Source organism: Danio rerio, chromosome 21 (assembly GCF_049306965.1).
Source record: "Danio rerio strain Tuebingen ecotype United States chromosome 21, GRCz12tu, whole genome shotgun sequence".
Taxonomy (NCBI): domain Eukaryota; kingdom Metazoa; phylum Chordata; class Actinopteri; order Cypriniformes; family Danionidae; genus Danio; species Danio rerio.
The window spans coordinates 5551661-5565352 of NC_133196.1; the positions used below are offsets into that span (position 1 = coordinate 5551661).

At 36.8% G+C, this 13692-nt stretch overlaps 1 protein-coding gene across 30 annotated transcripts in view; it reads right to left on the reverse strand.

Annotated features, from left to right (window-relative positions):
* The window catches only part of cdk5rap2 (CDK5 regulatory subunit associated protein 2), an 87707-nt gene that overhangs the window by 66749 nt on the left and 7266 nt on the right, over positions 1-13692 (reverse strand). For 24 of the 30 annotated variants that reach the window (XR_012396473.1, NM_001430821.1, XM_073934315.1 and 21 more), the window contains exons 2-9: positions 13130-13188; positions 10548-10612; positions 7906-8016; positions 7739-7815; positions 5493-5607; positions 5227-5408; positions 5006-5147; positions 1575-1628 (exon numbers count right to left, since the gene is read on the reverse strand). Coding sequence is in view for 29 of the 30 variants with exons in the window: in NM_001430821.1 (NP_001417750.1) it covers positions 1575-1628; positions 5006-5147; positions 5227-5408; positions 5493-5607; positions 7739-7815; positions 7906-8016; positions 10548-10612; positions 13130-13188 (805 nt within the window). In the remaining variant the exon portion in view is untranslated. Of the gene's footprint in view, positions 1-1574; positions 1629-5005; positions 5148-5226; positions 5409-5492; positions 5608-7738; positions 7816-7905; positions 8017-10547; positions 10613-13129; positions 13189-13405; positions 13586-13692 lie in introns of those variants that run through there. The other 6 variants (XM_073934307.1, XM_073934313.1, XM_073934311.1 and 3 more) reach the window with 2 other exon arrangements.

Sequence of the window (13692 nt, forward strand, 5' to 3'; positions counted from 1 at the left end):
CTTTAAATTAATTTCAAATCTTAGTCACAGCCTCAGGTCTTAAACACATCCAAATAAAAGGTCTTACTATTAGATTAGAGTTAAGCTTTGGATGTTTTAAACCAGTGTTTCTCAAATGGCGGGAACATTTTTCAGTGGGTCGCGGAGTGTGTGGTCAAAAAAAACAACAAAAGTTACAATTTTTACTTAATTAGCTTATACCAGACTTTTATTTTGACATGCACGCTCGACAACTTTCCTGAAAAAACAGGATGATGATCTGTGGATGAGCGATCCCTTCGGAATTTGACGTGGAAAGCGTCACATTGCCTAGCAACGGAGAGAATCAGCTGGTGGAGCTATCATGTGGTAAGACGATGAAAAAGAAATTCAGTGAAGTAAGCCTCTCGCAGTTTTGGTGCCACGAAGTGCTTTCTGAGTATCTGTCCTTTGCCACTCGTGCGATCAAATCCATCCTACCATTCAGCACTACATTTTTGTGTGAAAGTGGCTTCACTTGCTTGGTTCAGCTTAAGTCAAAGCAAAGGAACAGGTTGAACAGAGCACGATCTTCGGTTAGCATTGTCTACCTTCATCCCAGACTTATCAGGAGTAAGGCACATCCTTGGTTATCTGCTTATCAAATTACTGTTAAGTGAAACAGATGTTTATAATTGCTGTCATATTAGATGTAAAAATGGTTATGATTATTTTAATAATTTTACTGTAATTTGCTGGTTTGTTCTGTTCAACAGGGTCAGTGTTAATGTTTTATTAACAGTTTAGTTTAGTTCATGGTAACTGAACATTTCCTTACCCTAACCACTGCACTGTATTACAGTATTTGTCGTTTTTACTTTGTAATATTTCTATAATTTGATACATTTTGTTAAATGACAGCAAAAAAATATTGCTTATTTGTAAGTCTTGGTGATTTTCTTATGATGTATCTGTCACTGCTTGTGTATGTTAACAAATAAATACAAAATGAATTATAATTCCTAAAATTATATTATAGTTCCTAAAAATTTGGGTCGCGGCTTGATGACCATTTCAAAATGTGGGTCCCATGGCCAAACAAGTAGAGAACCACTGTTTTAAACTGTGTTTTCTGGTTAATTATAATATCAATTTGACATTACAGATCCTACGATGTAACTTTTGCAGGTTTACACATTGCGATGTCGATTCTGAAACGATTTATTGTACAGCCCTACACATACTCCTGTCCAAGCTGACCACAGGACCTGGGAGGATTCATTATAATATTTCATTTGCATTTACGACAGACACAGATTTCAGCTAACTAATCCAGCTTAGTGTGTTGCCATTCTACAGGGTTCCCACACTCTTTGAGCTTTTCTGTCATATTTAATTACAAGATAGGATCCTTCCTAATCATTTTACAGGGATATTAGTATGGATGAGGAACAATGCTTTTAAATGAACAGTTTTTGACTGTTTTGGAGTGCACAAATCCTGAATTTTTAACGTTGCTCAAATCAGTTACAACATAAACAAATAGTAACTTGTCACTCAGAGATGCTAAGGTTATCGTCCTGGTATGCATTATAATTGAATGGCTTTCCGCTTACCTGTTTGTCCCTTTCTGCATTTTCTTTTCCCTGGTCAAGTTCTTCCCTAAGAGCCTGTAAACCAAAAATAAACAAAACATTAATCATTGTTTAAGTATGTGTGTTTGAGAAAGCATTAACATGGAGTATCAATGACAAATACCAAATTAACACAGCAAAGAGGCCACAGAAGTGGTTCAGAGGTGGGAAAATAACATAAATTCCAACTGCATACACAAAAGCTGCGTCCCAAATGGCCCACTATACACTTACACACTCAACAGCATAATATATGTATGTAGTGTAGTGTCATCCCAAATGGAACACCAATGGTTGCCAAATCAGTGAAATAAATGACCAAACTACCAAATAATACCTGCCATGAGTAGAATTGCATTCACCATCGAGAGGCTGTATAATCCCTCTCGTAGGAGAATTTTGATTTCACATTGCAAAATAAATAAACGGATCCAACATCAGTGCCTGAAAGTTTTGTCCCTTTCGCTAAATGAGCAAAGCAGTGGTCGTTGAGTGTGTGAAGAGTCCAACATTACACGCTTCTTTTTAGCGGCTGAATAAGTGCATCATCTGGGTAATTAAAGTGCACTTATTATTTTCAGAGTTTTCAGTGTAAATGCACTACTTACACTATTCTTACAACAAAATGGTGAAGAAAAGTGCATAAGTATGTGATTTGGGACACAGCAATATACTTAATATTCAATACTACTACATATTTTGATAATAAACATGCACAATATTGATATTACAGCATTTCAAACTACTGTGAACATTTATTTATTTAATCTTTCAGAGTGATTTTTAAGAATATGCACTTTGTATTTTCAGTGGTGTTCATAAAAGCACTAAATACTTGAAGACGTAATTCAGGGTTTTTCAAAGTCTGCGACAGTGGGCCTCCCTTTTGACACAACTTATCCATTGGCGCCCCCCTCCTCCCAAACACGCACGCACGTACACACACACACACACATACACACACACACATATATATATATATATATATATATATATATATATATATATATATATATATATATATATGTTTATCATCATTTGCATGAAAGTGCAATTATTTACAGAGTAATAACAAGTATTTTAATATAATGTTTTTAAAACTAGGATGATGGTTCAATATGAATAGAACAGTTCCAAGAACTGTCCATCCCAGTCAAAACAGTGGAAGTTTAGTGGGTCTCATGCTGTCATTAGCCAAAATATTTTGACAAACCACACATAAAGGTCGTGGTTGATCAGCTGGTCCTGTCCACGTAAATCATAAACTCAAATACTGATCATCATATCGTTGTCTTTTGGGTTTAAGCCCTGAACTTGAAGGCTTTTGTGGCGAGGGGGCGTGGCCGAGCGCCGTGGGAACGGAGTGAGGCCACCGCGTAAGTGGATACACCTGCGGTGCGCACCTGCCTCGGATCTCACGGAAGGAGCTCTGGATCATAAAAGGAGGAACGAGGGCAGAGAAAGCCGAGAGAGGACCGGGCCCGGACATATTTTACTTTTGCTTTCAGTTTGACGGCAGTCTCCGTGAGGATCTGCCGTCCATTTGTTTTGGTTTAGACGGAGCTGCCGTCACTGTCATTAATAAATCACTTTAAAACTGCTTCGGTTCTCCGCCTCCTTTCCGGCGGCCAAAGGGCCGTGAACTTCATTACAGCTTTGAATCAGGGTGGGTCTCAGAAACCGACCCATTGTATTAGCAGGCATATAATAAACGTTTAAATATAATAAAAAATACATATAATAATTAAACTTAATAATGATATTTTTATTATATTATATTTTTTCCCGCGCCTCCCCTGACATGCTCTGGCGCCCCCCAGGGGAGGCGCGCCTCACACTTTGAAAACCCCTGACGTAATTGATTCACATAATAGTTCAAATATAAACATTTTCACGTTAATCTGGCCTCTGATAATTCTGTGACTATAGGGCTATTGTGCAGTACCATTGGACATTAAGTCTTCGACAGCTAACATTGCACAATAAAAAATGTAATGACAAAGTCAAGACAACAAATATTTTTGTTGCTTTATCCAATTTTAATGAGCTAATCAGGTTTCATCTAACATTTCAAGTTATACAAGTTTAACTTAATATTTTACTCAGTTTGATTGTTGCACGTTGAGATGACTAGAAAAATTAATCTGATTCAACTAAAAAACCTAAGTTAGCAAGAGTTTCTTTAGTGTTAATTTAGCTAAACCCACGATAACAATATTAATATCTGGCCTTTTCTCACTTTATTGCATTAACTAACATTCACTAATGAGGCTTTAAAGTGTTGTACCTTATAATCTTTTGGCAGTTTAATTTGGTTGAACCATTTGTTTACTCTGAACCTGCATTTATACAATAAATCAATACACACACAAGTATATTTTGTTATTACACTTGTCAAAGTAAGTCTTTTTGCAGCTTATATTGATATCGTGATAACGTATATCGTGATAAAAGCTTCAGCAATTAAGTACAACAAGAAAATGTTATACCATCATCATTAGTCTACAACTGTGTAGTTAGATTTAGGAGCTTTGGGTGGGTCAGAATCAATATTTTCGTCTTGAATTTTGTGAAGTACTATGTCTTTACACAATTTTAACCCTTGTGTGCTGTTGGGGATGTTTTCATCCACTCTGGGGTGATTTTGAGGCTTAGTTTGGCCACAACTTTCTCTGTGTTTTAGCAAATGGGATGATTTTTGGTGACGAATCTTACTTTGGGAAAATGGTTAAATTTTTTTAAAAATTCAACAATACACTGAGCAAATTGACTACTCTTTCTTCATGTTAGTGTCCGTTTTTGCCCCATTGACTTGCAATATAATAACCTTTTTTGATTGCAAAGCCTTGACAACATACTAATACGTATTCTTTATTGTTTGATTAGTTTTCCCTGTTGGGAAGAGGTCAATTTCGTAATTTATACTGTTGCTCATCTGTTGCAGTGCAAAAAAAAGCTTAGTTTTTGGCTTTTACATGGAGTATAGTGTGTGTTTGTGTGTGAGAGAGACCTTAGCACACTTACCTTGATATGTTTGAGAAAATATAAAATAAGCAGCTCAGCTCTCAGAACATAGTAAGTGTATTTATGCACACACACTATAATCTGCTGTTTTACTCTATTGAACTCCATATAAAAGCCAGAAACTTTTTTTGCACAGGCCTACCTAAAGGGTTAATGCTACTAAATGATGATCAACAGCAAAAATTACTTATTGAACCTCTTCCCAATAGGGAAAGCCACTAACAATCAAGAACGCATGATTATATGCTGTCAAAGCTTTGCAATCTAAAAATGATTTAAATGGAAGTCAATGGAGCAAAAACAGCCACCAACATAACTAAAGGGTAGTCAACTTGAACAATACACAAGGGTTAAACAAGCAGCTTTATAAAAAACTGTGACAGACTAACCTGTAGTTGACAGTCTTTTTGGACAATGACAGAGTTCAGATGCATCACTTGCTCTGTTCCCGGCTGGTTCGGTCCATTTTTCTGAAGTTCTCCAATCACACCATCTTGATCTCGCAGTGATGCCTGCAGCTGCTCAATGGCTCTGTAGAAACCACATGAGGGGTTTTCAGCTTTAACAGTTACAGCATGTAAACTTGTTTATTATTTCATTTCATAATCACCTTTCGCTCTCCTGAAGGGCCTGCTGAAGCTCTCGGACCTGTTGGGGGGCAGAGCTTGAATCGGTTGGAGGTCCTGATTGGTTGGCGGCTTGTAGCTCTCTCTCCAATCCAAGATTCTTTAGTTTCTCCTGTTCTGCAATGGTGGCCATGCTTTCTAGCTCCTCTCTGGCAGCTTGCAGAGACTAAATTGAAAAAATCCCAAGGCAATGACTAAAGGAGGACACATTCTTAAGCATTTGCTATAAATATTTTGAGATTAGCTTTACCTCTTCGAGTTCTTGTATGCGAGCGCTGAAAGCTTCTCTGAGTGAGTCCATGTCTCTCTGGATTTTCTCTCTGCCATCATCAACACCCCGACTGGCTAAACTCTCTAAAGCTTTCCTACACACAAATACACATCAATAAAACCCTTGTCTTAGATCAAATGACATGATCTAGATGTTTCAATTGTAAGTATTTGAAATGAAAGCACAAATAAGAGACTCATGATGCGTGTCCAGTGTAGTCACTGACTACGTTTACATGGACATCAGTAATCTAATCATATGCCTTAATCTGAATAAGACAATAATATGATTAAGGTGTTTACATGAGTCGCTTTTTGTATGTTCTTTTCATCTTCCCTTTTTGTTATAGCATGTTATACCCTCATGTTATAGCACATAGATCCATTAACGCCAGCATTTGACACTAGTCTCCTCTGGCGTTCGTGTTCATCATGGCATCATATTTGATTTTGGGCGTTTCGTTTTTTAATTTTGTGACATGTTCAACTGCAGTTCATTTCTCACACTATGCATACAAACAGACAACGGCAGATACAAGCAACAGGCCACCTCTGACAATTTATTCACTAACTTTTCATTTAGTCACTACCAAGTCAATGCACTTCTTTAAGTCCATTTCTACAGAATTCTCCGCAGTCATGTTTTCCCGCTTGCATCAAAAATGTGCTTTATTCCTTGAAGCCATTCTCATTTGTTTGTAAAACGGCTGACAACTGCTGTGTGTGCATCCTGTCACAAAATGTAGCAAAACTACTTGGTTAATAATTTGATTGCAGTGTTTCCATGTCTGCACTGCATTTCAATAATGCAACAAAAATAGGAATATGCCACGTCTTGATTCCAGATCAATTATGACTTTAGTCGGAGTGAAAAAATTTTTTTAATAATAAAATAAACTATTTATATATATATATATATATATATATATATATATATATATATATATATATATATATATATATATATATATATATATATATATATATATATATACACATACACATACGTGTGTGTGTGTGTGTATACATACATACACACACACACATATATATACACACATATATATACATATATATATATACATAGAGAGAGAGAGAGAGAGAGAGAGAGAGAGAGAGAGAGAGAGAGTATTTGTTGTTTTTTTAAATCGCTGTTTACATGGTAGACTCTTAATCAGAGTATTGTGTTATTCATATTAAAATCAGAGTATTGCTGTCCATGTAAACACTCATTGTCAAACATTTTTTTACATTTGTAATTTATTAAATTTTCAAAACAAGGTAGTCAATACCATGTTTTTTCTTCTTTTTTCATTAAAAGAGAAATTAACTTTTTCTAACCCACTTATAGCAAAATGTTGCCATTGGTTAAAAAACCCTGGTCAATCAAAACAATAATATGTTTGATGGCTATTTAGATATTTCGGCTATAAAAAGGATTTCTAACCAATCAGATTTGACTATGTGTGAAGTTCCAGCTCATCAACAAAAAACAAAATCAAAGAAAATTTAGACATCAAGACATTCAATATTAACAGGGCAAGAATACGTTTTACTGCATAAGGTTAGGATTGAATACAAGATCTAACAAAAGACTTGTCGTCAATCCCATTTGTTAGAGCAACAAATAAAGTTGATGATTTGGAAAAGTGGCAGAAGGTCGATTTTTTTCAATAAATCATCTGTTGAACGGCATCCCAAATACTGCAGAAAACCTACTGAAACCCGCATGGACCCAAGATTCTCACAGAAATCAGTTAAGTTTGGTGAAGGAATAATCATGGTTTGGGGTCACAAGAACGCTTTCTTTGCCATTCCAGATGACTTTATAATTAAGTGGTTTGAGTCAGTGCAGAGATGTATGATGCAGTCCTCCAAGCTCATGATGGAGTCAGACACAATATTCATTCTGTCTCCACTGCAGCAGGACTTTATATTCTATACTGGACATTATTTCTGTTCAGTGAAGAGACTTTTGTCTAAGCAAAGTCAGACCTTACTGTCCTAATGAAATAATTAAATAACAAGGCATGATCATATTTTATTTTGGTAAAATAAGCGTAATCTAGAGGCCTTTGCCTTTCATATAAGCTACTTCTGATACCAAATGAACAACTAGAAGTCATTATTCGTTGCTACTAAAACTTGGACAGGCGGCAACTTTTTACCTGACGACTTTTGTCAGGTAGTGTACAAAAAAATAGGAAGTAAACAAGCACGACTTACGATGCGGACACGAGCAGTTCCTGTTTCTCAGCCAGATCTCGTTTCATTGACTCCACCTCCACCTTCAGCTCAATGTTCTACACAGACATAAAACAAACAATCAATTGTGGCCTTCGAGCACAAAAAAGCACCTCTTTGCATTCATATCCAAAAATAAATAATGTTACCGTTTTGTAAATGTCCTCTGTGGAGTCGTCACATTTCTGCTGCACACGCTCTTCTAGAAAATAGATCCTGAGCTTCAGGTTGAAGTTTTCTTTTTTTAGTGCTGTGATTTGCTGCAAGGGAAACATGCATATCTTCAGTGTACACAGACAGACAATACAAACAGGGAGAAAACGTTGCTACATCTTTTATTTTCTTTATAAGTTTAGTAACTTAAGTGAATTGTATAGTATTATTTGCAGAAAACAAATCAGATTAATTTGGATCTTTACATAATCCAACACCAGACTAAACTATTCATTTGCAAATTGGACAAAACCTTTCTTCCCTGAGTTTTTTGATGTTCTATGACTATATAGTTGTTCCTCATTACAATATTCAGACTCCTTCATGAATAAACATGAGCAAAGCTGTTCTGCAAATAACTGAAAGGGAGATGGGAAAGGAGGGGACGAGCGCTAAAAGAGAAACAGAGCGACTATAACAGGCTGTGTGTGGGTCAGCTCAGTAATGAGGGTTGGCATGAGGGTGGGGGTGTGTGTGTGCGCAAGTGTGTGTATGAGAGGCTGGCAGGCCAGTGAACTGTGCGTCATTGTACTCCCAGCGCTTTTCACTTAAACATCTGGGGCAAAAAGAGGGGGAAGGGAATGAAACACAAATGGAACGACAGAGTACCAAATAACCACAATGATGGGCAGTTTGTACCTTCATCTGAAAGATGTCTGTGTTTCTACAGCACACTCATTCTGTGTCTCTCTCACACACACAGCCACAGGAATGCACACAGATCTTTATCGCCGTAAAGAGAAATAAACCCCTTTCCTTAAATGGACAGGCAGATATTGTATACCAGAATATCATCCTTGCCAAACAAACCAAAATAGCTGCATGTCGACCCGTTTAGAAGAAATCGAGAACACTGGAACTAAAAGCAAAACTACTTCTTGCAGGAAACAAGTAGTTTAAGTACTGTGCTTTCATTTTTAAAACTGGTTTAGTTTCTCAACCACTTGTTAGAGGAAAATATGGATGTGCATATTTTGACACATTTACATATATCTATTTCAGTGTCTTTTTGTGGGTATTCTTAGTCTTGAATGTCGCCGTATTTTTGTTTTTGGTCTCGTTTTTGCATAGATTATTGTTATATTAAAGGTTTGTCAGTTTGTTCTTTTCAAGTCTGCAAAAAACATATATATATTTTTAAATGAGAGTACAAAAACACTAATAAAAGCTATTTACATCTACAAGAGCAACAAATAAAAACTTATTAACTGGTTAATTTTTTGGAAAAGTGGCAGAAGGTGAAATTTTCTGATAAATCATCTGTTGAACTGCATCCCAATCATCAAAAATACTGCAGAAAACCTACTGGAACCTGCATGGACCCAAGATTCTCACAGAAGTCAGTCAAGTTTGGTGAAGGAAATATCATGGTTTGGAGTTACATTCAGTATGGGGGCGTGCGAGAGATCTGCACAGTGGATGGCAACATCAACAGCCTGAGGTATCAAGACATTTGTGCTGCCCATTACATTACAAACCACAGGAGAGGGCAAATTCTTTAGCAGGATAGCGCTCCTCATACTTCAGCCTCCACATCAAAGCTCCTGAAAGCAAAGAAGGTCAAGGTGCTCCAGGATTGGCCACCCCAGTCACCAGACATGAACATTATTGAGCATGTCTGGGGAAAAATGGAGGAGAAGGCATTGGAGATGAACCCAAAGAATCTTGATGAACTCTGGGAGTCCTGCAGGAACGCTTTCTTTGCCATTCCAGATGACTTTATTAATCAGTGATTTGAGTCATTGCAGAGATGAATGGATGCAGTCCTCCAATCTCATGATGGAGTCAGACACATTATTCATTCTGTCTCCACTGCAGCATGACTTTATATTCTATACTGGACATTATTTCTGTTCAGTGACAAGACTTGTCTAAGCAAAGTCAGATATTACTGTCCTACTTAAATCATGAAAAATCAAGGCATTATCATATTTTATTTTGGTCAAATAAGCGTAAACTAGAGGCCTTTGCCTTTCATATAAGCCACTTCTTCCATTCTCCCAAATGGTCAACTAAAAAACAAGTTATTATTTGCTGTTCCCAAAACTTAGATAGGCAACAAGACTTTTGTCTATTAGTGTACAGTGAAATCAAATAAATAGCAAAAAATATATTGTTGTCAACACCCCTAAAAAAAAGAAAAACTGCTGCTTATTATGCTAACATTTCAGTTTGTCATAATTCATGCTATTAAATACTTGCTTATTACCTGGCTAAAATTAAGTTATTAATTGTTTATTAGTAGTTATAAAGTATGATCCTACTCTACATCCCTACCCAAAGCCTAAATCCAACATCTACCATACTAACCATTAATAAGCTGCTAATATGTAGTAAAGCTAGTAGTGTTAGTAAATGATTAGTTAAGACCAGGAATTTTGACAAAATAAAGTGTTACCCTTATTCTAAATAAATGTGTAAAAAACACTTGATGTTGATGTTTCAAAATGTAGTGAGTTGCCTATCAAGACAATGTTATGCATAATTTGAACAAAAAAAAAAACCTCTCTAGGTAAAAAGTCTCGCTCCTCTTAAGAAAACAAACAAAAAGCAAATGTACTGATGTTGTTGTACTTACGTTCTCGTAATCTTTCATGGTCAGAGCTTTGGCTGGAGACATTCTCTGCCCTGGAAACAGAGGTGCTGCGGATGACAATACAACAGAGCGAATGAACAACAAACCCGCTTCTGTTCACTCCAAAAATGATCACTGTCTCTCTTTTTTCAGTTTCTGAACCTTTGAGGCCATGATTAAAATTTGATAATGACCATGTGGTTTGGTAAAACAAGTGTGTGCCTTTATTACAGAGTTAAAGGTAAAACGCTGGAGGGAGGAACAAAACAGCTGCTTTATTTCATTCTTTTTCATAAACAGTAAAAATAGTGCAAGATATCGCCCTAAATGTTCTCAAACTTACTCTGAAAGCAAGTTCTGGGAGTCTCTATGGCCCCGTTTTACACTGTCAGGTCTTGATGCCTAATTCCGTTTTGTTGCCTATATCTGATTTGTTTGCCTGTCTGTTTACACGTTGTTTTAATTGTGACCCATATCCAATTCATGCGTTTACACTTGCCATACAATTTACGATGTCTCGCATGCATAAATGCGGGTTCTAGCATCTGTGCCACACTAGCCACAATGGAAGAAATTGTCTTGTTTTTAGCTCTGCGAAACATGCGAAGTGTAGTATAAGCAGTGAATGGTTCAGTCCAGATTTCCCCCCATACAGTTTATGTAATGGTATGGCCCTGATGTGTGTGTGTAGTTGAAGATGTAACCTTTGCCTGTGTGCGCGCTGGTGTTAGAGAGAATGAAGTTGTTCTATGTGTAGCCCGCAGAGCGTGTATTAATAGCGACAAAGTTACAACACGAAATTCGATCAACTTTAAAATGATTTGGAGGTGGGAAAGTGCCGTCATCGCAGCTTGCGCTTATGGTTTATATGCTTTATGATGTCCTCCACCATACAAGAGAGATCTCAGGTCTGGTGGGAGCAAATTGTAGTGACTGACAACTTTCCTCCTCCGTGTTTCCTCTGACGTTGTTCTAATGTGTCGCCATCTCCACAATTGAGCGTCTTTCTGTCATTAAACCGCAGGGAAGCAACACATTGTCGCAAGTTTAATAGTATTCAGAACGGAATGCCTCAATAAATCCGGTCTGCCTGTTTACCTGACAGTCGCATTGTCAAATATCCGATCTATATCTGATTTATTTCCACATATGAAGGAGGCCTGAAACCGATCTCTGAATATCCGAATGCGTGCGTTTTTTCGTGTTTACATGGTCATAGAACAGATCTGATCTGTGTCACATATGAGCCAAAAACCGGAATTTGGTCACATTTAACTGGCAGTGTAAATGGGGCCTATGAATTTGCGGGACTCATAAAATCACGCGTCTCCCTTCTGGTCCTCAAAGAAGTCGCACACCCTTCTCACCCACAGATCCCTTCTCGCTTTTCGAGCCCCCCCACCCCACAGCACCAGTTCTAAACAATATGTTATGCCTGTTTTTAATCTGTTTTACATCGTGTCATGATATATACATACATACAATACAAATAGATAAAAGTTCCATTATATGTTCACTCATCTATTGTACACATATACGCACACGACGAGTCACAATAGGCTTAGCAAATGTAAAATAAAGAAATAAAATAATTTAGATAGAAATTAAAATGTAGTCAAATAAAATGAAGGGAGGGGAAAAAATGTGAGAAACAAATAAACAATGGTCAAACTGAAAATATTAAGTTTGATTCCATTTATTTTTTATATATGTCAACACTGGCTGCCAAATAAGATAAAATTTTTGACTGTAACCTTTGGTGGAGTACCGAATCTTCTCCATTGTAAGATGGTACATAAGGTCCCTAATATAATGATTCAAAGTTGGAGGAAATTTGTCCTTCCATTTGAGCAGTATAAGACGTCTAGCAATTAATGTTGAAAAAAAAAAAAATCATGCTTTTGGTATTATTGTCTAAACCGGGATCCGTGATTAAACCAAATATTCCTATAACAGGGCAAGGGTCAATTGTTACATGTAAAACATTTGAAAAAAAATTAATTAATAATTGCCAGAACTTGGTAATTTTAGAACATGACCAAAACATGTGAATGTGATTAGCTATCTCTACGTCACATCTATTGCATAGGGGATTTATAGTAAAAAATGTAGCTAATTTTGCTTTTGTCCAATGAAGGCGATTGACCACTTTAAACTGAATAATTGTATGTCACAAACAAATTGAAGTTGAGTGAATCTTATTTATAATGTCTTGACAAATTTCCTCTGAGAGGATCAACTCAAGTTCTCCTATTTTTAATAAAAGTAAGCATTATTTGTCATAGTTCTTGTGCAAAACTTACGTTTACGATTTTTAAATAAAGAATTTCTCTTTTTTCAGTAAGTTTTTGACAGCAGCACAGTACAAATAAATTAATTTCATTTCAAATTAAATTTAAGGACCTGTTTGTTTTTAAGTACTTAGGCATCTCTGGATTCATATGCCTGAATTTAAGTACTTTCAAATACTTTCAAGAGGTGTGAAAACCCTAAGTATAGAATCGTAAAGTAATTCCCAATGCACAGCCTTCATCAAAGATTACATTACAAGACATAAGCGTGTGGGTGTGTATGTGTGTGTGTACCTGATATGTTGTCCATGCTGAAGTTGCTGCCGTTCAGAGAGTCTGGCAGTTTGGAAATGCTGCAACATAAACACACACATACAACACAGAGTCAAGCATAAATGCAAAAAAATCAAGCAAGGAAAATAATAAGCTGCAACCAAAACAAATCACAAAAGCTGTCAGAGCCTACATCTACAAAACAAGTGCACATATCCAGAGGTTACACTAAACACAACAGAGTCTACTCTATTTATACACACATAAACACTGACTAAGAGAACAGACAGCGCATACATCTGTGGACGCTATTCATCAGTCATCCTCAAGGCTGGAAGCAGGAGCAGAAATAATGTGCGCTTTCATAACCGATCTAAAGAGCAGCGCTGGCTACAAGCGGGAGTGTGATGCAAGCAGAGCACCACAACAAACTAACGTGAAAGTACACACATGTTTTCATAGTGTGTGTGTGTGAGTGAGTTTGTCAGAGGAGCAAGGGGGATTGAACTTGTTAGGAAGCCAAGAGTTACTGCAGCCTATGCCAGACCTACAGCAAGCCCATGAGGACACTTACATAAGACTGA